Source organism: Phoca vitulina, unplaced genomic scaffold (genome assembly GCF_004348235.1).
Source record: "Phoca vitulina isolate PV1807 unplaced genomic scaffold, GSC_HSeal_1.0 scaffold22, whole genome shotgun sequence".
NCBI classification, from domain to species: Eukaryota; Metazoa; Chordata; class Mammalia; order Carnivora; family Phocidae; genus Phoca; species Phoca vitulina.
Genome location: NW_022589725.1, coordinates 29,131,476 through 29,157,140, shown reverse-complemented (window position 1 = coordinate 29,157,140; position 25,665 = coordinate 29,131,476). Strand labels below are relative to the sequence as shown.

General features: G+C 41.3%; 1 protein-coding gene across 1 annotated transcript in view; it reads right to left on the bottom strand.

The window, feature by feature from the left end:
- PCSK2 (proprotein convertase subtilisin/kexin type 2) overlaps window positions 1-25,665 on the bottom strand; it is a 269,603-nt gene that overhangs the window by 51,029 nt on the left and 192,909 nt on the right. The window contains exon 6 of the mRNA XM_032419608.1: window positions 23,120-23,196. Within this exon, the coding sequence (XP_032275499.1) occupies window positions 23,120-23,196 (77 nt within the window). The remainder of the gene's footprint in view (window positions 1-23,119; window positions 23,197-25,665) is intronic.

The window sequence follows — 25,665 nt, the reverse complement described above, 5'->3', positions numbered from 1 at the left end:
GATGTGGGAAACAAAGGCAGAAGAAAAATTGTTAAATTTCCTTACTACCTCCAGCCCACTGACAAGTCCTTGAAAGAGGCAGAGTGACCTTCCTCTGGAGACTCAGCTGCCTCGATGTTGACACTTTGCTAAGGACAAAAGGCAATCTTAGCCCAACTCCCAGGATCCTGTAAGTCTAGTTTAGCATACAAAACTTCCTTTATCTTTAACCCCCACCCCCCAAGATATATGTTGGCAATCATCCCCCAAGTATATGACCCACCGATATATATATCTGAAGGGTCTCATGACTGAGTTTTTACTAAACAGTAACAAATGACCTTTTCTTAACAATAGCTAGCCCCTTCAGGATCCTGGAAACCTTGTTTCCAAAATACCTGGGAGGCTTACGCCAACCCCAACCCCCTCCCAACTTGAATGTACATAATGGGCCAGCCCTCATGACCCCGATGCAGCGCTTTCTGCCTATGGGTCCTGTCCCCGTGCTTTAATAAAACCACCTTTTTGCACCAAAGACGTCTCAAGAATTCTTTTTTGGCTGTCGGCTTCGAACCCTAACGTCTATCCTACATCATGGGCTACCGGTTATTTTCAAAGCTGGTTCTCTACACAGGCGTGTAATGCTGCCTGTCAGTTACGGAATCATGGTGACTTGCCTCTTTTGGAATATAGCCTCCTTTGAGGGCATATAGAATGCTGTAGGTTCCCACCTTCCTCCAGGAATAAGAAAGCATACACTGGCAACATTTGCATGCAGTTCCAAGGGGTTCACAGAACCTTTGAGGCTGACCAGATTAAGAACCCTGGACATTCATTGGATAATCTTTCCAAGGTTTGCCCAGCCTTAGGATTCTGAACAAGGCCTTTCTGTGGCTTATGTTCTAGAACGTTATCTGCAACAGACACCATTCATTTTCTCCCTTTTGTTTGCTTTCTCCTGCCTTCTACCAAAGGGTTCTAAACAGTTCTATCCCTACTGTGTGCATTTCCCTTCCCCTTGAATTGAGCTGGCCTAGTGACTTGGCTTTGACCCCTGGAATGCAGTGGAAGGATGACTATCACTTCTTAAGAGTGCAGGCAGCTTCTGCTTGCCTTTGCTGGGCACATAAGGGAGCTTGGGCTGGCCTATGAATGGACAAGACCATGTGGGGAGAGAGAGACCCAGAAATTTCTGCTGTTCCAACACCTCTGATGAGGCTCCGGACACTTGAGGGGTGATGCCCTCCTCCTCCAGACCTAGCTAGATCACCCCAGTCAGCGGCAGGTGGAGAGAGACGGGCTGACCCTGCCCAGCCTACAGGTCTGTGAACAACTACATGTTTGTTCTTTCTTAGGCCACGATGTTTTGGGGTAGTTTGTGAAGTCGCAATAGAGAACTGAAACAAGCATAGACTGAGTCCATCAGAATGCTAGGTCTTAACCCTAACCAACATTCAAGATGTGGGAGGTTCCGATGGTACAACTCATCTGAAACTACTGGCCCCAATCCCGAAAAGTCTATTCTGATGGTCCAGGAAACAGCTAAAGGATTAAATGGATCACATGATCCAGGCTGCTGGAATAGCGCCCACACAACCTGCTGAATGGACAGCGTGGTGAGGGCTGACTTCTCCGGCTGGCTTCTCCACTGACTGTTCCAACTATGGTGTATGGTAAGGAAAATGTGGGTGAAGGGGCTTGTTGGCTGTGTGGCCCTAGGAATTTAGAGTTCTGCATCGTCTAGAGTATTCTTTGCAACATCCTCTTGGGGCAAGCAAAGCTATCACACCAGCTCTTCAAAACATTGCACCCAAGGATGGGGGACAGGAGAAAAAATATATATGTTCTTATTTTCTTTCCCTTAATATGAGCAAAAGTAAGTCCTGCTTCCATAAAGGCTACATATCTCATGGGCTCCAAATTCCCTTTGGAACAAGAATGAAATCTGTATATTGGGTCCAAGTAAACCTCATAGTTACTGCAGAGGACGGCCCTTGTGGTAAAAAATCTGTGGAAACAAAGTTCTGAGTAAACCACTACTTGTCTCTAAGTTTTTTATGGATCACATTTGAGATTTTTGAGATTTTTTTTTATAGTAATATCTAATTGTGATTTTATTTTTTTATTTTTATTTTTTTTAAATTTTATTATGTTATGTTAGTCACCATACAATACATCATTGGTTTTTGATGTGGTGATCCACGATCCATTGTTTTCGTATAACACCCAGTGCTCCATGCAGTATGTGCCCTCCTTAATACCCATCACTGGGCTAACCCATCCCCCCTCCCCCCTCCCCCCTCCCCTCTAAAACCCTGTTTGTTTCTCAGAGTCCATAGACTCTCATGGTTCATCTCTCCCTCCAATTCCCCCCCCCTCCATTTTTCCCTTCCTTCTCCTAATGTCCTCCATGTTATTCCTTATGTTCCACAAATAAGTGAAACCATATGATAATTGACTTTCTCTGCTTGACTTATTTCACTTAGCATAATCTCCTCCAGTCCCATCCATGTTGATGTAAAAGTTGGGTATTCATCCTTTCTGATGGCTGAGTAATATTCCATTGTATATATGGACCACATCTTCTTTATCCATTCATCTGTTGAAGGGCATCTCGGCTCTTTCCACGGTTTGGCTATTGCGGACATTGCTGCTATGAACATTGGGGTGCATATGGCCCTTCTTTTCACTACATCTGTGTCTTTGGGGTAAATACCCAGTAGTGCAATTGCTGGGTCATAGGGTAGCTCTATTTTTAAATTTTTGAGGAACCTCCACACTGTTTTCCAAAGTGGCTGTACCAGCTTGCATTCCCACCAACAGTGTAAGAGGGTTCCCCTTTCTCCACAACCTCTCCAACATTTGTTGTTTCTTTCCCTGTCCATTTTTGCCATTCTAACTGGTGTAAGGTGGTATCTCAATGTGGTTTTGATTTGGATTTCTCTGATGGCTAATGATGATGAACATTTTTTCATGTGTCTGTTAGCCATTTGTATGTCTTCTTCAGAGAAGTGTCTTTTCATATCTTCTGCCCACTTTTTGACTTGATTATTTGTTTTTTGGGTGTTGAGTTTGAGAAGTTCTTTATAGATTTTGGATACCAGCCCTTTGTCTGTAGTGTCATTTGCAAATATCTTCTCCCATTCTGTGGATTGCCTCTTTGTTTTGTTGACTGTTTCCTTTGCTGTGCAGAAGCTTTTTATCTTGATGAAGTCCCAAAAGTTCATTTTTGCCTTTGTTTCACTAGCTTTTGGAGATGTATCTTGAAAGAAGTTGCTGTGGCCGATGTCAAAGAGGTTACTGCCTATGTTCTCCTCTAGGATTTGGATGGATTCCTGTCTCACATTGAGGTCTTTCATCCACTTTGAGTTTATCTTTGTGAATGGTGTTAGAGAATGGTCGAGTTTCATTCTTCTGCATGTGGCTGTCCAATTTTCCCAGCACCATTTATTGAAGAGACTGTCTTTTTTCCATTGCATGTTTTTTCCTGCTTTGTCAAAGATTATTTGACCATAGAGTTGAGGGTCCATATCTGGGTTCTCTATTCTGTTCCATTGGTCTACATGTCTGTTTTTGTGCCAGTACCATGCTGCCTTGGTGATCACAGCTTTGTAATATAGCTTGAAATCAGGCAACGTGATGCCCCCAGCTTTGTTTTTCTTTTTCAACATTTCCTTGGCGATTCGGGGTCTTTTCTGATTCCATACAAATTTTAGAATTGTTTGTTCCAACACTTTGAAAAATGTCATTGGAATTTTGATCGGGATGGCATTGAAGGTATAGATTGCTCTGGGTAGCATAGACATTTTAACAATGTTTATTCTTCCGATCCATGAGCATGGAATATTTTTCCACCTTTTTGTGTCTTCTTCAATTTCTTTCATGAGTGTTCTGTAGTTCCTAGAGTATAGATCCTTTACCTCTTTGGTTAGGTTTATTCTGAGGTATCTTATGGTTTTTGGTGCTATTGTAAATGGAATCGTTTCTCTAATTTCTCTTTCTACAGTTGCGTTGTTAGTGTATAAGAAAGCAACTGATTTCTGTGCATTGATTTTGTATCCTGCCACATTACTGAATTGCTGGATGAGTTCTAGTAATTTGGGGGTGGAGTCTTTTGGGTTTTCCACATAAAGTATCATGTCATCTGCGAAAACAGAGAGTTTGACTTCTTCTTTGCCAACTTGTATACCTTTTATTTCTTTTTGTTGTCTGATTGTTGTTGCCAGGACTTCTAGTACTATGTTGAGCAATAGTGGCGAGAGTGGGCATCCTTGATGTGTTCCTGATCTTAAGGGAAAGGCTCTCAGCTTTTCCCCATTGAGGATGATATTTGCTGTGGGTTTTTCATAGATGCATTTTATGAACTTGAGGAATGTTCCCTCTATCCCTATACTCTGGAGAGTTTTAATCAGGAAAGGATGTTGTATTTTGTCAAATGCTTTTTCTGCATCAATTGAGAGGACCATATGGTTCTTCTCCCTCCTCTTATTAATGTGTTCTATCACACTGATTGATTTGCAAATGTTGAACCACCCTTGCATCCCGGGGATAAATCCCACTTGGTCGTGGTGGATGATCCTTTTAATGTATTGTTGGATCCTATTAGCTAGGATTTTGTTGAGGATTTTGGAATCCATATTCATCAGGGATATGGGTCTGAAATTCTCCTTTTTGATGGGGTCTTTGCCTGGTTTGAGGATTAAGGTAATGCTGGCCTCATAGAATGAGTTTGGAAGTTTTCCTTCTGTTTCTATTTTTTGAAACAGCTTCAGTAGAATAGGTATTATTTCTTCTTTGAATGTTTGGTAGAATTCCCCAGGGAATCCATCAGGCCCTGGACTCTTGTTTTTTGGGAGGTTTTTGATCACTGCTTCAATCTCGTTACTGGTTATTGGCCTATTCAGGTTGTCCATTTCTTCCTGTTTCAGTCTTGGCAGCTTATAGGTTTCCAGGAAGGCCTCCATTTCATCCAGATTGCTCAGATTATTGGCATATAGTTGTTGATAATAATTTCTAATAATTGTTTCTATTTCCTTGGTGTTAGTCGTGATCTCTCCCCTTTCATTCATAATTTTATTAATTTGGGTCCTTTCTCTTTTCTTTTGGATAAGTTTGGCCAGTGGTTTATCGATCTTATTAATTCTTTCAAAGAACCAACTTCTAGTTTCGTTGATCTGATCTACTGTGTTTCTGGTTTCTAATTCATTGATTTCTGCTCTAATTTTAATTATTTCTCTTCTAATGCATGGCTTAGGCGTCATTTGTTGCTTTTTCTCTAGTTCTTTAAGGTGTAGAGTTAGTTGGTGAATTCGGGATTTTTCTATTTTTTTGAGTGAGGCTTGGATGGCTATGTATTTCCCCCTTAGGACTGCCTTTGCAGTATCCCATAGGTTTTGGACCTATGTGTTTTCATTCTCATTGATTTTCATGAATTGTTTAAGTTCTTCTTTGATTTCTTGGTTGACCCAAACATTCTTGAGCAGAGTGGTCTTTAGCTTCCAAGTATTTGAATTTCTGCCAAATTTTTTCTTGTGATTGAGTTCCAGTTTTAGAGCATTGTGGTCTGAGAATATGCAGGGAATAATCTCAATCTTTTGGTATCAGTTGAGACCTGATTTGTGACCCAGTATATGGTCTCTTCTGGAGAAAGTTCCATGTGCGCTCGAGAAGAATGAGTATTCTGTTGTTTTAGGATGGAATGTTCTGTAAATATCTATGAGGTCCATCTGGTCCAATGTGTCATTCAAAGCTCTCGTTTCCTTGTTGATTTTCTGCTTAGATGATCTGTCTGTTACTGAGAGTGGAGTATTGAGGTCTCCTACAATTAACGTTTGTTATCAATATGACTCTTTATTTTGGTTAACAGTTGGCTTATATAGATGGCTGCTCCCATGTTGGGGGCATAGATATTTACAATTGTTAGATCTTCTTGTTGGATAGACCCTTTAAGAATGATATAGTGTCCTTCTGTGTCTCTTATTACAGACTTTAGTTTAAAATCTAATTTGTCTGATGTAAGAATTGCTACCCCAGCTTTCTTTTGAGGTTCACTGGCATGGAAGATGGATCTCCATCCCTTCACTTTCAGTCTGGATGTATCTTTAGGTTCAAAATGAGTCTCTTGTAGACAGCATATGGATGGGTCCTGTCTTTTTATCTAATCTGCAACCCTGTGCCGTTTTATGGGAGCATTTAGGCTGTTCACGTTGAGAGTGATTATTGAAAGATATGAATTAATTGTCATCATGTTGCCTGTGAAGACGTTATTTTTATAGATTGTCCCTGTAAACTTCTGTTGTAGATCACTCTTGGGGTCTTTCTCCTTTTATAGAACCCCCCTTGATATTTCTTGCAGGGCCGGCTTAGTGGTCACATATTCTTTCAACTTCTGCTGGTCGTGGAAGCTCTGCATCTCTCCAGCCATTCTAAATGAAAGCCTTGCTGGATAAAGTATTCTTGGCTGCATGTTCTTCTCATTTAGTACCCTGAATATGTCTTGCCAGGCCTTTCTGGCTTGCCAGGTCTCTGTGGATAGGTCTGACGTTATTCTGATGTTCCTCCCTCTGTACGTAAGGAATCTCTTCCCCCTAGCTGCCCTTAAGGTGGTTTCCTTGGTTCTAAGATTTGCAAGTTTTACTATTACATGCCGGGGTGTTGGCCTGTTTTCCTTGATCTTAGGAGGGGTCCTCCCTGCCTCTAGCACTCGAATGTTTGTTTCATTCCCCAGATTAGGGAAGTTCTCAGCTACGATTTGCTCAAAAACATCTTCTAGTCCTCTCTCTCTCTCCACTCCCTCTGGGATTCCAATTATTCTGACATTGGAACGCTTCATGGTGTCACTTATTTCTCTGATTCTATTTTCATAGATTCTGAGTTGTTTTTCCCTGGCCTCCTCTTTTCCCTTTTTATCTATTATATTGTCTTCTAGGTCGCTTATTCTCTCTTCTGTCTCAGTTACCCTAGCTGTTAGATTATCTAGATTGGATTGGATCTCATTGATAACATTTTTAAGGTTTGCCAATTCACCTTTTATTTCTGCCCTTAGAGACTCTGTGTTGCCATTAATTGATTTCTCCATTCTAGCCATTGTCTTCACAATTGCTAGCCTGAATTCCATCTCTGACATCTTGGTTATATCTGCATCCATTTGTAAATCTGCAGCATAAGTCATACTCTCTGAGTCTTTTCTATTTTGGAGGCTCCTCCTCCTAGTCATTCTGTTGATGGGTGTTTGAGGGAATGTATAGAGTCCAAATTATTGACCAGAACCCAAGCAAGATGCACCTGTTTTCTTGGGACCTTAGGGTTGCTGGCCTCTTGTTTTCCCAACCTGTCTTTGGCGGGAGGGGCCTGCTGCGCTGTTACTCAGGCAACCCTGTTTGGGCGGAGTTGCCCTGCACCCCTGTGGCGGGGGATGGGCTCAGCGGGAATCAGTCTTTGGGGCTTTTGTTCTCTGGCAGCTTTCCCTGGCGGCTTTCCGTGTTTCTTCCGCGAGTCAGAGCAGAAGAGACCGTTTCCAACCCTCTGCCTCAGAGCAGAGAGACCGCAGTCTGTTCTTCAGTGAGCTCTCCAGGCCACACTGTCTCCGTTTCTGTCCGTGCTGCTATAAACTGCAGCGTCCTGTGTTGTGCGCCCCTCCGCAGCGCTCCCAGTCCTGCCTCCAGGTTGGGGCACGTCTCTGCCCTTTGTGTTTCTAAAATCGCCAGCTGCTCCCAGTTCACGCATGCGCGCCCGACCCCGCCGCTCCGGGTTTCCGCTGCAGGGGCTGCAGTTTGCCTGCGCGACCTCACTGCTCCGGGTTTCCACCCTGGGGGCTGCCGTAAAGTCCTTTCCCCGCGCTACAGGTCTGCGAGTCTGCGCCCCGTCTGCAGTGCGCGAGGTTGTCACTCACCGGCGGTGTAGGATCCCCACGGCCAGGCACCCTCCTGCTGCCGTTTATCCTCCGATATCTGCCCGCGGAATCACGGCTCCCCGCTTCGTACCTCAAAACCAACCGCCTACGATATTCTGTTTGTAGAGATCCAGATCTTCTTACATCTCAGGCTGGTTTCGTGGGTGCTCAGGGTGGTCTGGTAGATATCCAGCTCAATTCTGGGGACCAGTTGAAATAGGGTCCCCTACTCCTCCACCATCTTCCCCCCCCGAGATTTTTGAAAAAGATTTTATTTATTTATTTGAGAAAGTGAACACGTGTAGGGGAGGGCCAGAGGGAGAAGGAGAAGCAGACTCCCTGCTGAGCAGGGAGCCCAATGCAGGCCCCAATCCTGGGACTCCGGGATCATGACCTGAGCTGAAGGCAGACACCCAACTGACTGAGCCACCCAGGCGCCCCTAGAGTTTTGAGATTTTTGAGAAAGGGCCCAGTTTAACTTGATGGAAGAGTCTACTGTAGATGTAGCTTTCATGGCCACCTTATTCTAAATGCTGAAGGAAATACTAAACAAAGTTCTGAAGAACAGCATGGAAGTGAAGAGGAAAAATCTGTGTCCTAAGATGGCCTACCGAGCCAGCAAGGGAGTCCCAGTCCCTGCCCCGGGGCTCTTCCAGGTTCTTCTATCTGCCCCACTTCTGTGGCCAAGTATGTGGAAGTAGAAGTGTATAAATTACCCGCTTTGTTTGTGCTTGGGGCTCAGACCTTTGGAGATCATTCTCCTCTGAGCCCACCGGCGTTAAATAAACCTCCTATCCTCCAAGATCTCCAGGTGCCGCTTGGTTCTTCTGTTGGGTGATCCAGTTCAGGTTCCATAACAGAAGCACACACACACGTGTGTGTAGGTGTATATATATGTATGTTTGTGTATGTATATATAATGAAATATGTACATTCTTTCTGTTGATTCATAGATATACTTTAAATGTACATATGTAAGTACATAGTTATATACTTATATATTTATATGTAATATATACGCATGCATTCTGTATAATCCGTATCTTATATATTTAAATATATACTTATATAAAGTACATGCAAGATATAAAGTACATATTCCTTTACGTGTATGTACATATATATTTTAAAATGGAACTTTAATGGATACTGATTAAATATGACTTGCTTGCTTGCTGTATGGTTGACGCCGAACAAATTAAATATTTAAATAAGAGCTTAAAAAATCAATGCCATGTCTAATTTGGCCAAGCACTAATTTCCTTATTATTTAATAATCAGCCTTGTCAAGATCTCCTCTCCGAGACCTGCAAGGTGCAAGAAGGGCCGGCCTGGGAGAGTGAAGACTTTCACCAGCATCTGCGAAGCACACAGGTGTACTGATGGAGACCACATGGTGAGTGGAGCCCTGTTCTGGGTGGTGAAAGACGTAGGAAAACGAACACCCACCTGCCCCTTTCTGGGCTGTTCTTCACTACCAGATAGCGTGCTCAGTGTCTTTCTTGCCTCACCCCCTTTCATCTTCTCAGAAGGGACTGCCCCATTTTACAGATGCCAGAGTTGAGACTCAGAGGTGCCCGCCCAAAGGCGCACAGCGACGAGGTGGCTGGGCCAGGTCTGAGACCAACACTCAGTTACTGAACTGCCCCACTACCCTCCCAGCTCTGCCCTCAAACTGCTCACCAAAGGCAAGAGGCTGAATGCATGTGAACTGGCTTGGGCAGATTAAAGGTGTTGAATGTTTCCATATTCTTAATTTTGGCCTTGAAGTGGGAAGGCAAATGTAGCGGATTCTCCAGAGGAACATGTGGGAAGAAACATTTCATTGCTAAATTTGGCAATACTAATTAAATAACAAGTGGAGGTTTCCTATCATTGTTCACAACACCATGTCTTTCCACACCCCTGGGCCTTCATAGGCTCTGTTCCCACCACCTTGAATGCCCTCCCCTCTCTCCTGCCTTCCTGACTGTCTCAGACAAACGTGTCTGCTCCCCTGCATGTCAGGAAAATCTTTTTCCAAATCCATTTTCAATTGTCCTCGTTGCTTTCTTAAGAACATTCAGTAGCTCGCTCCTGCCTCTAGAATAAAACAAAAGTCTGTCAGATGTGGAGCTCTAGGGGGTGAGGAAAAAATGTCCGCTGCTCAACCAGCCTCCTTCTAACTAAGGTCAGTGGGAGGGAGGCAAGTGGTAGGAGTCCCCGATGTGTTGCATTGCCAAAGTGGCCCCAACCTCTCACTCTCCTGGGGCCATGCCCCTGGCAATGTGATTTTCTTGCTCTTTCCATGAAGAGGTGAAGTATATTTCCCCCTTCCTTGAATCTGGCTGGACTTGTGACTTGCTGTGGCCAAAAGAAGGTCGTGGAAATGAGGAACTTACCCCTCAAGAGGACTTGTAGCTTCTCTTTCTCTTGAGACCCTGCCTAAGCGCCATGTGGACAAGCCTAGGTGAGCCTATTGAATGTTGAAAGCCATGCAGACCATTAACCCTGGTATCCAGGCTGGCAGCCCTCTGTCCTTCAGACATGTGAGAGAGGTCATCCTAAACCAGTCAGCCCCCAGCCAGCCTGCCATCTGAGCAAGGATGCATGGGTGAGCCCAGTCACAGAGCTGAGTCCAGTCCAGATCAACACAACTGCCCAGTTGACCTATAGATGTGTGAGCAATAGTCAGTGCTTATTGTTTGAGCTTCTAAGTTTTGGAATGATTTGTTACATGACATTCTTTGGCAATGGATAACTCATACAGACTGTGGACAAGCAAGGTTAGAGGGACAACCCATGGTTAACCCACGGGGGATTGCAGTTCAAACCTGGGCTGTCATGATGATTGCATTGGGCTTCCTCAAACAGCTGTATTGGCCATGGAGGTGTCCAAGTGAACACCCGAGGCACTGCCCTGACCCTGGGGATCTCCAGAGAGACAGCCCAGGCACACCCCTTCTTTCCACATTGCTAGCCTTTCACTAGAGTGATTTTGTCATCCCTCTGGCCCTTCCTAGCCAAAAGCAGGCACCTCTATATGTACGCCATTCAAGGCAGACTGTAGGATATACTGAGTAGTACAAATACAACGACGCTCATTTATTGAAATACCATGGGCTGGGCACTGTGCTGAGAGAGGTGCATGCATTATTATATTTACTCCTCACAATAAGCTGTTATTGTCCCCATTTTATTTTATTTATTTATTTTCAAAGATTTTATTTATTTGTCAGAGAGAGAGAGCGAGCGAGCACACAAGCAGGGGGAACAGCAGGCAGAAGAAGCAGGCTCCCTGCTGAGCAGGGAGCCCAATGCAGGGCTCAGTCCCAGGACCTGTGATCATGACCTGAGCCAAAGGCAGGCACTTAACTGACTGAGCCACCCAGGTGTCCCTATTGTCCCCATTTTAAAGAAGAGGAATCTGAAGCATCGGGATAAGGAGCCACTTTTCACTTAGGAGGCAGAATCAGAATTCAAACTCAGGTCTGCTGCTTCCAAAGCCCTGCTCTTACCCATGACCCTTGACTATCATTTATTCCTGACTAACAGAAAAGTGCAGATAAAAAGCATGATGGTTAATTTTATGTGTCAACTTGGTGGGGCCAAGTGGTGCTCAGATATTTGGTCAAACATTTTGCTGGATGTTTCTGTGTGGGTGTTTTGGATAAGAAAATTGGTGGCCTTTGGGTAAAGCAGAATGTCCCCTATATGGTGGGTGGGCCTCACCCAATCAGTTGAAGGCCTAACTAGCACGAAAAGAGTGACCTTCCTGAGCAAGAGAGAATTCTCCAGCAGATTGCCTTTGGACTTGAACTGGAACCCTGGCTCTTCTGGGTCTCCAGCTTGCCAGCCCACCCTGCAGATTTTAGACTTGCCAGCCTCCATTGTTGCGTGAGCCAATTAATTCTCTATAATAATCTCTTTCTCTCTCTTCATATTCTATTGGTCCTGTTTCTCTGGAGGACCCTGACTGATACAAAAAGGAACTGAGTTAACTGACCCGGTTTTCACTGGTTCTTTAGCTGACTCATTTGTTAGTACCATTGGCTCAAGTTTTCTGGTACAACATTGTCTGTTACTTTGCAACGTGATTTCTGTTGGTGGCTGAAAATGCTAACTGATCACCAAGCTCCTTTTCTTTTCTTCCCAGGATCCAGTTAAGCTCCACTTCCCAACCCCTCTTGTACTGGCATGAGGCCATGTGACTGCATTATGCTAATGTGATGTGGGCACACGGGACATCTGCTGCTTCAGGACATAAAAACTGCCCGTGAGTGCTTCCCCTCCTGCAGTTTGATGTGGACAAGCATGGTAACTCTGGAAATGAGTGTCACAGATGGAAGAAGCCCATGACCCTGAATCGCCACCTGGAGGGGAGCTGTTACACTAGGAATACGTGGAGGAACTGGTAGGCGAATGATAAATAACTTTTATTGTGTTCAGTCACTAAGATTTGGGGATGTATTTGTTACAGCTGCTGGAATAACCTGAACTAGTGAACTTTAATTTTATTCTTATTGAATATTAGTAGCTGCTGCTTGATATCTTTTCTGGAAGGAGAATTTCAAATAGTAAGTAAGTGAAATAAATGAATGTGAAGGGTGCCATAAATACTAAGGAGATGTTTGGGTGACCGGGTGACCACAAGGATGTTGGGTGACAAAGCCATCCTTAAGAATAGGAAAAAAAGTCTGTCTTGTCTGATCTCTTATTCTCTACCCTCCACTCAGGTTCGTATGGTGTGTGGGAGGGCCTTTAGGCATTGGCAGATTTAATGCACACTCTGAGGCTGGTGGGTTGAAGTGGTTCTGTTAACAGCATTGGGTCTGGTTGACATTTTGGTGCTTCTATTTTGGCTCAGTTTATTATTATTATTTTAAAAATACCAACGAATTCAATGAATAACACAATGAATCTCATACGACCACTATCCAACTCTATCAAAGCCAAGTGTTTTTCATACTTTAGATTTTCTTGTGGGTATACTATCATTTATTCAATCGGCCATCTACTGATAGACATTTGGTTGTTTTTATTCTTTTGTCCTGTGCATACACATACAATTAATATTATGCCATATTTGATTAATTTTTTTTGTGAATCAGCTTAAAGGAAAATACAGATATGTTTTTTTCCCCAAACTGCTTAATATATCTCTAAAAAAATGATAGTATCCTAAATAACCACAAGGCCATTATCACATATAATATAATTAACAAAATGGTAGTTGGTTTTCAGGGAGAGCAGGAAGACAAAACCATTGCTGTGATGGTAAGAGTGAAAACTAAGGCAGCAGCAGTGTGCAGAGAAAATAGGAAATTGATTCAAGAGACATTTAGGGAATGGGTGTTACTCAGCAAGATTTGGTGATATAATGAGCATTTTTAATGTCATTCTCTTAAGATACCTTCAATTTGCCCATAAGGGTAAATTAAATCTCTTTTGACCATATTCCTATTTTTATTCTAGTATAGACTATATATTTAAAAATTTTAAAGCATATGTCTTGAGGAAAATTAATCCTTGAGGGAACAAAAAGAGGTAGAATGAAGAACATGTACCCTATTTGTCAAAGAGAGTCTGGTCACACCAGAAAATTAAATGGCAGAATAAATACATAGTACAGTTATAGTCTCCAGCCTAATCCCCACCTTCCTGAGCAAAGCAAAGTGCATATTTCTGTGCATTACCAGTTAAGACATCCTGGATATTCACATGATCAAAGGAGTCTGTAATTACAAGGGTACATTCCATGTATTTTATATTGGCATAAATTTTTTTTTTATGGAAATAAATCTTTACCAATAATATCAAAGCTGTCCCTGAGGCCATACCTCTCTTTGCTTCCTCAGAAGTGACCACTGTACTAAGTTGATGCTTGGACTGCATGTGCATGTTTTCATACAATTACTTTATAATCAGCTATACATAATAATCATATATGCCACTACTTGCTTGTTTTCAAACTCTATATAAATGTTTTATAGTATATAATCTCTTTAAAATTTGCATTTTTTGCTTGAATTTCTGAGGTTTATTCATAAATTCACGTGCATTCATTTTTACCACTGTGTAGTGGTGCTGTGTAGTAGTCCATTTATAAATATGCTGCAATTTACTTATTCATATTCCTAGTGATAGGCATTTAGGTTATTTGCAATTTGCTTTCTATTACAAATAATTTGAAAAGAAGCATTCTTGTACGTTATTACCTTGTGCACATGTGTGACAGTTCCTCTGGGGTATGTAGTAAGGGTGAAAACAGGTTTTTGGATATATATTACCTCCTGCAGAGTGGGAGAGTGTCAACACTTATTATCATCAAACTTGACCATTTGTGCATATCCAAATGCTGTGAAATGGTATCTCATTGTTTCATTTTGCAATTTCCTCATTGCTAGAAATGTTGAGCATCTTTTCATATGTGAATTAGCCCAGGTGTTCTGTTAATCATCTGTGCATAACTTTGGCCCATTTTTTTCTATTGAGTTATCTTTTTTCATTGATTTGTAGCTGTTCTTTATATATTTTGGATACTAACCCTTTTGGCTCACAGAACTTGCTGTATCTATCTTCAAGTCTATGGCTTGTCTTTTAACTTTGTTTATTGTGATTTTGAACCAAAGTGTGTAATTTTAACTTAGTTTTCTCAATCTTATCCTTTTCCTTGTGGTTTAGTGTCTTGTTTAAGAAATCCATCCCTAGCCCAGGATCATAAAGATGTTTTCTTACATCTTAATTCTAAAAGATTTATATACATTTAGGTCAAAATTCTCCTAGAATTCATTTATGCTTGGTGTGTGGGGTGGTCACCTATTTTTCCCATATGTATAACTAGCACCATTTGTTGACTATCATTGCACCATCCTTTTTTCATTGTTTTTATTGCCACCTTGGTCGTTTATTAAGATGGCAGTCTGCTTTTGTATGGTGGTCTGCTTCTGGTTTTCTCTTCTGTTTCTTTGATCTTTTTTTCTCTCTCTATGTTAACCCTTCTCTCTCATGATTATTATGGTTTTATAATGTTTTGATATCTGGCAGGCAGAATTTCCCCATCTTGCTGTTGTGGTTCATCTTCCCCTTCTCTTTTATTTCTTCTTTATATTCATTCTCCTCCTCCTTCTTTGTCTTACTATATTCTTGGTCCTTTTCTATTCCATATCAATTTTGGGATCATTTGGTCTAGTTTCACAGAAAAATACTGTTGAGACTTAAGTTGAAATTGCATTGAATAAACAGATTAACTTGATATCTTTATATTCTTCCATCTTCCCATCCAGGAAGTTAGTAGGCAGCTCCATTCATTCAGGATTTCTTTTATGTTTTCTAAATTTTATAATTTTCTCCTTAATGTTCTCATGTATCTTTTCTTAGATTTATAATTATTTCATTGGCTATGAGATGTGGCATGGTGTCAAATAAAAGAGATGATAGACAGCATTCTTATTGCACCCAGAATTGAAGAGAATGCCATCAAAGTTTCAACATTAGGAATAATGTTTGTAAACTGGTGGTTACCAGAGGGGAGGGGGTGGGAAAAATAGGTGAAGGGGATTAAGAGGTTCAAACTTACAGTTATAAAATGGATAAATCACATGCAGCATGGGGAATATAGTCAATAATATTGTAATGGTGTTTCATGGTAATGGATGGTGACTATACTTATCACAGTGTGCACAGCTTAATGTATGGAGTTGTTGAATCACTATGTTGTGCACATGAAATTAATGTGGATTGTTTGTCAGCTATACTTCCTCCTCCCCACAAAAAAGAAGAATGTTTGCTGTAGGTTTTTAGTAAATAGTGTTATCTTCAATTCAATAATTATCTCTTCAACTGCACCCAGGCTAGATTTTACCACATTCATTGGAATTTCATTCCAAAGGCTATATTTCCCAATTGCAGTTGTTCCTTCTCATATTAATATTTATTTTTGCTTGTTCCCCCATCATTTATTTTTCTTTTTAAATGGATGTTATCCATGCACTTATCCCTCTAAGCAAACTAAACATAATTTACTTTAATGTCTTTTTCAAGACTCTCAAACCATAAGAGATTCTGAACTCTAGGAAACAAACAGGTTTGTTGGAGGGGAGATTGATGGAGGGAGGGATAATTCAGCAATGGGCATTAAGGAGGGCACTTGATGTAATGAACACTGGGTGTTATATGCAGCTGATGAATCACTAAATTCTACCTTTGAAACTAATTAAAAAAAAGAAAAAAAGACTCTCCATAAAATTAATTTCACCTGATATAAATTCATGTCTTGATTTTTAAATTGTGTTTGATTTTTTTTTTCAGATATTTTGGAATGTTAGTTTGTAGGCTAATTTTGAGTTGGAGGGTTTTTTTTTTTTTTTTTTCCGTTTTCTTTCTCTCTCTTCCTTTGGGCTCCTTTCCTGGTTATTGGTCCCATGGTTGTTTTAATGGACTCCTTAGTTCTATATCCCACAGCCAAGGTTTGTAATGGTGTTTTAGGACTCTGGATTCACAGAAATATTGGAGATAAGGTGGCTTCATTCAGCAAGCCAGTGGGCAACTTGGCCAGTTTCATGGACATGAGGCTCTAACCTCCAGTCTCCCTAGGTCTACAGATTCTTACACAACCAGAGCTCTATAGCAGTTAGCTACAGTCTTTTCAGCCATGTCTTTGGAGAAAGATGCTTTAATATTAGATGTATTGGAGCTGAAATGCAGAGATCAATCATGTTTGCTGGCTCATACCCAATGCTCTCTCTAAGGGTAAGCCCAGAGGTTTGGATAGGGGAGCATGTACAGCTGCTTCTGGGGAAAATCCCAAGTCTGCTGGCAAGCATTCAGTACTTTCTGGAGAATTGAAGAGGCTTTCCATCTTTCTAACACTAGATGCTAGGCCCTTCTCCACAGATCAACCTTATTTCATGCATTTAAGCTATCTTTGGATATAACTCCTCTTTCGATCAGAGTGCAGAAACCACAAGCACCAGATTCTGGCCAGAAAGTTTAACCTTGAGCTACTGTTTTCTAGTGTCTGTCAAAGGCTTGGATGAGAGATTGAATGGCTGAGAAAGATGGGTGAGGTCATCCATAGTTGGGTCTTCCATTGACTCCTTTGGCATAAACTCTCCTCATTTTCTAGCTAGTTGGAGAACCTTTGTCTTAGCTCCTGCAGACATCCCTTCACTGAATTTCACAATTATATTTGCCACCATTTAGGGAATGCCTACCATGTGTCATGTTTGGAAACAAGTACTCTGTATGCGTGTCTCTAGTCCTTCACACAAACCTTCTAGGTGGAGTTTCAGGCCCATTTTACAGATGGGGAAAAGTATTCAGGGGTCACTTAATCTATTCCAACCAATTAACATACTACATTTGTCCATCATAATCTGCTATATTTTTCTCCCTTAAGGAAAGAATTATTGCTACCTGAGGGCCATAAAAATCCCCCCCCATATGGCATGCATAACATTAGTTTCCAAGGTAGAAATGACTACACCAACATACAGAGATTTCTTTTATAGTCTATATAATTCTCTCCATAACCCCCACCTCTGTGTTATATCTATTTCTTTTAGCTGAGGGGAAACATTTAAATAATGAACATTTGTCTAATCCGGGTAGGGGACCGGAGATTTTTTAAAAAAGCAACTGTGTGGTATTTCACCAGTGGCTCACAATAGCTCACAAAATTATACTATGTTGGATTTCACTGTGCTTTGGTTTGGGTAGAGAGACAGTTGATTGCAAACAGCAGTGTTTGAGTTTATATCAGCTTATGAGGTTGTCTCAAAGCTCACATGAGAGAAAAAGTTAGATTAGGTCTTTGAAAGCAGTTTGCACTTGATTAGCCAGGAGGTGATTTCAGAATTAGTTTCATAAAGACAGGAGGGAAAGAAGTTCGTCTATTTCTAAACCATTGAGTGTCACCTGGGTAAAGCAACAGTTTCCATCAATGTGCAAATATCCAACCAGAAACGTCCGTTTTTCTCACGGGTTCTTTTTTGGCCTGTTGCATAGCGTTCTTCAAAATGAAATATGACTTCTAATAAGAAAAAAAGTTAACCACTGAAAATCTTTCTTATTTGAAGGTTTAACTAATGCTATCAATCAAAGGAGCTCACGTAGAGCTCCGTGTCCCTCAGCATCCGTTTATCCTTCTTCCTCCCCTCGCCCCCATTTTGGTTGCTTGAGTAATAAATGTCTTCTCCCTTCCTGAATTTATAGTAAACTCTTTGTGGCCAGGAATTGCCCCTAATCCAGAATCTCTTACTCTTTAGGGTTTACGAGAGAGAGTGTGTGGCACGTTGTGATGCCCCATAAATTCTGCCGATGGCAGGGATGACATTTCAGTGGTGAACGCCTGTCAAAGAAATGCTATGCAAGAGGGATTTTTAGGGACAGCAGTACAGTAATGGAATACAGATCTGCGATGCATCACCAAACACTGACCTAAAACCGAGCCAGGCTGGGAGATTATTGACAAAGCGTGGGCTGCAAACCTTGGAAGAAGCAGGCTGCTCTAAATCAGGCAGGTGTCAAGGCCACTCAACACGTCAGCGTGGCTGAGAAGGTCTGCCGCCCATCCATCAACCAGCCAATCAATATGCATTGAGTGCCAGCAAGGAAAAACATGTAATGCTAGATCTCGATACCACACAGGAAATCAGTTATATCTGTTTTGCATATTTTGATGCTCATTAAATGTGGATTATTTTCTACCTTTTTACAAATTGGGTTACCCCTACCACTACTATATTATTATTTTGCTTGGCTGTCAGTATTTCTCTGATTACAAGCTAGGACAAAATTATACTCCTTTTACAAATTTCTCAACTGTGTTTCAAATATATCCTCGGAGCTCGGATACTGCAGGTAATTATTAAATGGTTCACAGTAGAATAAATACACTTGCTCTGCTTAACAAGGAATAATCCTACAAAATCAAATTAAGCACAGGGCAAGAAATTCTAATATACATATCCCCTAAAAGCAGTTCTGCATATGCATGAAGTTTGCTTTCATAAACAGTCCTTGGCTGGGAGTTTTGAATATGTTCTTCAAGAAATGTGCACTCAGAGGAAAACCAGTTAACAAAGAAGTACAGAGGAGATGATAGGCTAGTTTAAAGTGTGAGGAGAGCCCAGGAGAGACACTCTGCTGTTGAACTCAGTTTCCCGACCAGGAGAACACTTTGCTCACTCGCTGGAGAGTGCACTTCGTGCATTTTATTTTCTATTTCCCATGGCAAAGCGAAGCCCATGATGGAGAGCCACTGTGTTTTCCTGCCCAGCAATTGCTTCTGAGTTCTAAGCTGCATTTGAGGACACCTGTGCGGCAGGAATAGCAATAGCAGCAAGCTCATTGCTGGTCAACACCCATCAGCCCTTTATCGGAGTTTCGGAGTGTGCTGAAACTAGCATTTCTCGAGAGCCCCTGGTCTGCTGAGCAGAGATGGGTGTCGGATTTGGCGCCCATGCCCAGAGGAGAACACCTGAAGAAACCGGCATGCCTTGGTGGCTGCATAGCTGGCCCGAGGCTCATGCTGGATTGGCAGTAAGCACAGCTCCAGCCAAAGGCAGATGTTGGGCTCAGGACTCCCAAAGCCTCCAGGTAACAACATTCCCTGGGTACAATGGGAGAAGGGTCCTCATCTATGTCTCGGGCCCAGTTTCTGACCCAATCACAAAATCTCTCCTCCTTTCTCCTAGCAACCTGTGTAAATCCTTCATGCACACCTCTTCCATGAAGCCTTCTTGGAAGCCTTCTTAGAATGCTGCCCCTGTCCTAGTCTCTAACTCCCAGATCAGGTGTCCAGGCTAACTCCTGAACATGTCTGCACCTCCTGCCTTCCCTCCTTCACCTAAATATACCCCTTAACTCCACCAGTGACCTTCATTCAAATCTTAGACCAAATGCCACCTCTTCAGGGAAGCCTCTCAGCTTCTCCAGCCAGAGATAATTTTGCACTTCTCCGTGCTCTCCAAGGCATCTTTGTTACGAGGCAGTGCATGCAATGGCCCCCTCACTGGTGTCAAATCCTGTCTCCACCACTTATTAGCTGTGTGAACTTGCACAAGTTACTTAGCCTTTCTGTGCCTCCATTTTCAAAATGGGGATAATCCTGGTAATAGCCATTTCAAAGGGTTATTATGAGAATCAATTAAAGGGATACATGCAAAGCACTTAAAACAGTGCCTTGAGCATAGCAACAGCTCAATAGGCATTAGCTCTCCTTGTGTTATTTTAGCCCTGGCTGTGCTTAGCACTGTGGTGATTTGGGCATCTGTCTCTGTTCATAGGACATTTTGCAAGCTCCTCAGAAGCTTGCACACCAACACTAATGGTTTCATAAAGACTTAACTAAATTACACCCTATGCTTTTTAAATGTACTTCTTATTATGGAAAAAGTTAGAGATCTACAAAAGTAGAGTGGAATCTCATGTACCCATCCCAGGCTTTAACAATTACCCATGACAATGTTATTTTCTGTATTTGCCCACTCATTTTCCTTCCTCCTGCCCCAGGCCCTACGTTATACTGTAGAAAATACCAGGCAAATATTTCACCCAGAGGGAATTTTTAATAAACGTGTCCTACACTCATGGGAAGGATGCTATATTCAACATCTCCTTGTGCCAAGAAGGAATTATCTCCAAGACAGACCCAACCTTTTGGACCACAGATCCTCCCAGTGCTGTGGACTTTAACTTTGCCCCACCTTCTTTCCAGAAGCATTGACAATAGTAATTATGTTTTGAGAGGCCATGATTTGAACTGGTACCATCCGGTCTTTGTAATAACAAACCATGGCGGATGAGGATCTTCAAGCATGACTTGATAATTGGGAAAATCCCATTTATAGGTCAAAATGGGTCCTGTATCTTGCATCAGTGGCTTTCTAAGAGGCCAGGATCATATGTGCCTGACTCATTAAACTGTGTCTCAGGCAATTGGATACCTGGGGATATTCACCACTGACAATGAAGAATTGTATTGCAGTAAGCCCTGATGAGTCCTTGTTAGAGGATTTTAGCCAGTTTCAAATTGAACTTTCAAGAGCAAGTTTGCAGATGAAAATACTTAAAATAGACTTCTCTGCTTTTTTTTTTCTTTCTTGTTTGTGTATTTAAAGAATATTCTTACAGCATATCCCACAGGAAGACTTGCTCAGGGAGGTTGTGTTTGGGTTCAGAAAATGGGATGTGGTGGGGTAGGGGTGGAAACCATTGTGTTGGTGGTATTTTTGTGCCTGAATCAATCCGTCAAAGATTAATTTAGTATCTACTAGCTGCAGAGAGAAGGTAAGTGACACACCTATTGGTACTGCCTTGATATGGTGTGGATTATTGATAATCAGCCATGCTGAAGCCGGGCACTCCCTCTTGGTCCTCTTCAGTACAATGTTCCAAACCACCATCACCAATTATGTCTCGCCCCTGGCTTAGTGACATCTATTTGGTAACTTCACATCCCTGTGTCTGGAAATGGTTTATTTGCTAAGGGTATGTCAGGATCTAGGATTGTAAGTCATGGAAGGTACGAGACGCTTTGTGTCAGAAGTTCTCAGACCTTTTTGATATATCCTCATCCCCTAAACACACTTCCAGACAATGCATGATAATTTTAAAGCAGCTTTGGAAGTTGATAAAGAGTAAACTGTGCTATTGGACATCAGCAATGATCTTTTTAAAAATGTTGCAAATTTGTTTTGTTCTCCTTTATTCTTTTCTGTATTTTCTGTAATTGCCAAGCCCGCAACCCAAGTGCACTTTCTGTACCCCAGACATACTCTGGTCAACTTGCTAATTGTAAGAATAGAGTCTAAGCTGCCTGGTCCACTGGAGACCCATCCTTGGCCACCCTCTGGCCATCATGCTTTCTGTCTTTTATAATAAAAATGATGTTTATAAAAGAATGGTACAATTTGGATTTAGAAACACGTCTGCAGCTTGGGTTCAAGCGTTGGCTCTGACACATACTAGTTGTTTGACCAGGAAGTCATGCCACCTTGCTGAGCCTGTTTCTTTATTTCTGAACAGAGAATGGCAACATTTATTTTATCTACATGAGTTTGCCATGGGAAGTAAAAGTGATGTCCATGTATTGTTACACCATTAATTGAAGTTCATATGTTCTTATGAACTTCACCCAAGAACGTCAATAATAAGCAAGCACTAGGCTTAAAACCTCATTGATTCTGAGGGAGCAGGTCATGCATATTTATTTCTTGATATTTCTTATAAGCAATCAACCATCTAGGCAAGAATTTTACTTACAGAAAAAAGAGACTAAATATTTACATGTTTAGTAGCAGGACAGGCTGAAGAAAAGTCACAACTTTGGATGGACCATTGAGTAGTTTAACAGGATAGGATGCCAAGCAATACTTCAACCCTATGAGTTGATAATACTGCATTGTATATTTGGCTAAGAGACTAAATCTTAAAAGTCCTCATCCCAAGAAAAAATATTTTTTTGTTACTATGTATGGTGTCAGGTACTAAGTAGACTTAATGTAGTGATCATTTTGTAATATATGCAAATATCAAATCACTATGTTGTATACCTGAAATTAATATAATGTTCTGTATCGATTGTACCTCAATTTAAAGAATACTTCAAACCTTTGCCAATAATACTTACTATTTAGTTGAAAGAAACTACATGAGCTCTTATAAGTTTACAGCAGAAACACTTTTCAAAAACATTTGGACACAGAGCAGAGAGGCACAATAGTTCTTTTCAACAGATCAAGTGAAATCAGTGTGTTTTAAATCATCTTGTGGTGAGTTGAAAAGGATTTCTTATTATTTCTACTTTCTTTTATCTTTTTTTTTTTAAAGATTTTATTTATTTATTTGAGAGAGAGAGAATGAGAGACAGAGAGCATGAGAGGGAGGAGAGTCAGAGGGAGAAGCAGACTCCCCGCTGAGCAGGGAGCCCGATGTGGGACTCGATCCCGGGACTCCAGGATCATGACCTGAGCCGAAGGCAGTCGCTTAACCAACTGAGCCACCCAGGCGCCCCTCTTTTATCTTTAATAAAGTGGCAAATAACTCCCAATTCAAGAGAACAAAATAGTCAAAAGACAATTTTAGAGGAACATTGCCATATTAATAAAATCCAAGAATTTAGAGAATGTAGCTATGAAGGAGAAAAATCACAATATAATTTAGTGAAGCACTGAGATTATTTTGCTGGTGATGCTCACGCTTTAAAAACAGAATCAAATAAGTCTAAAGTCTAAAGTCAAAGACAGCCCACTAGGCCCAGTTTACCTGTTGAACCAGTCGTCTGTGTATCGAGGGTAAGGATAGGGGTCATTGCCGCTGAAGTCATAGCTGGCCTCGGCATTCTGAAAAACACAAGGTGTCTCATAAGTTTAATCAAGCCAGATGTAGAGGCAAGAGAAAATGCTGCAAGACATGACTGTTTTATGTTTACAGCCCTCTATGGAGTGCTGTGTTAATGTTCCGCTCTGGACCAGCCCTCACCAAATGGTGCCAGAACTGGTGTGTCCTTGGATCTCTCTGTTCTCACTTTATCCTCTTTCAGGGTTCCTCATCCCATTCTACTTCAGGCCCTCAAAGAACTAGCAAATTTGAGTCGTGTGCTCTCCAGGACTGTCTCCCATTTTAAGTTGAGTTACCACCTGTGGGTAAATGGGGTTCACCTGGAATCCAGGACTTATGTTTCCTTGGATTGATGGTCAGAAGGTTCGAGATCTTATGTCACAAGTGAGGCAATTGCTGGAGTTTTCTTGCTTTATGCAGAAGGCTCACTTCCAGCTCCTGGCTTCAGACTGACATAGGCTTGTCTCCTTTAATACTTATGGGTGTGAAACCCCTGCCCAAACCCCTAACATCGGCACAATACCAACTTCATTTACTCACTCAACAAATGTCAGTAAGAGTCTAACATATGCCAGAGACTTTTCCAAATATGGGAATACAGTAGTGACATCCCTGCCCTCATGTAATTTACAGCCCAGTTGGGGGGACAGACATAAATCAAATGAAGAAACAAATAAGTAGACAATTACAAACTGGGAGTACTCTTATACCCTACAGTATTAAGTTCAAAGCTTAAGTTCTACTCATCCAACACCTCCACCTTTTCCACTGAGAGTCCTTCACCCCCAGAAATCAATTCCATATCCACTTAAATTATTTTCCATTTTGGTCTTTAGTTGATCAACCTTTTATTTTGGTCCATGATGGGAGATGATCTACCTCCTTTTGGTGACTAATCCATCCCTTTCCACTGCCTTGTCTGTTTGCCTGGGATGCTAAAAATGAGAATCCCATTTTTCTCTGCTTTGTTTTTGAGTTCTGCAGTAAAGCTCCGGAGGGTTTCTTGGTCCACAGTATACAGTGAGCTGGGAAGCACTGGGTTAGATGTATATTCCAATGTGGGCATTTCTTGATTCCATGGGTCTTGAGACATTTTCAAGAATTGTGCCCTTTCATGAGGTAAAACACTTCAGTCTGCAAACCTGATGTATTAGTGGCATAATGTTTTTAAGAGCACATTGATGAATTCCATTAGTTTGTGTTTCCATTTGTTGGATGACAAAGGGCAATTAGTCACCAGTAATTGTAGTAATCAGAATTATAATACTAATTTATTTAAATAAATGTTGTGTTTGGGATAGATGTCACCCTGAAATTAAAAAAAATTTTTTCCCCAAGCGTTTATTTAAATTCCAGTTAATTAACATATAGTGTATTATAAGTTTCAGGTGTAGAATTTAGTGATTCATCACTTACATATAATACCCAGCACTCATCACAACAAGTGCCCTCCTTAATGCCCATCACCCATTTAACCTATCTATAGTTATGAGTCTGTTTTTTGGTTTGCCTCTCTTTTCTTTGCCCCTTTGTTAATCTGTTTTGTTTCTTAAATTCCACATATGAGTGAAATCATATGGTATTTGTCTTTCTCTGACTGACTTATTTTGTTTAGCATAATACTCTCTAGCTCCATCCACGTTGTTGCAAATGGCAAGATTTCATTCTTTTTTTTTATCACTGAATAATATTCCATTGTATATATATACCACATCTTCCTTATCCATTCATCTGTCCATGGACATTTGGGCTCTTTTCATAATTTGGCTACTGTTGATAATGCTGCTATAAACATCAGAGTGCATGTATCCCTTTGAATTAGTATTTTTGTATCCTTTGGGTAAATACCTAGTAGTGCCATTGCTGGGTCGTAGGGTAGTTCTATGCTTAACTTTTTGAGGAAACTCCATACTACCTTCCAGATTGGCTGCACCAGTTTGCATTCCCACCAACAGTGTAAGAGTGTTCCCCTTTCTCTGCATCCTTGCTAACATCTGTTTTTTTCTGAGTTGTTAATTTTAGCCATTCTGACCGGTGTGAGGTGATATCTCACTGTAGTTTTGATTTGTATTTCCCTGATGATGAGTTATGTTGAGCATCTTTTCATGTGTCGGTGGGCCATCTGTATGTCTTCTTTGGAAAAATGTCTATTCACATCTTCTGCCCATTTTTTAATTGGATTATTCATTTTTGGGATGTTGAGTTTTAGAAGTTCTTTATAGATTTTGGATACTAACCCTTTATCAAATATGTCATTTGCAAATATCTTCTCCCATTCTGAAGGTTGCCTTTTCATTTTGTTGTTTCCTTTGCTGTACAGAAGCTTTTTATATCTTGATGAAGTCCCAATAGTTTACTTTTGCTTTTGCTTCCCTTGCCTCAGGAGACACATCTAGTAATAAGTTGCTACAGCTGATGACAAAAAGGTTGTTGCTTCTAGGATTTTGATGGATTCCTGTCTCACTTTTAGG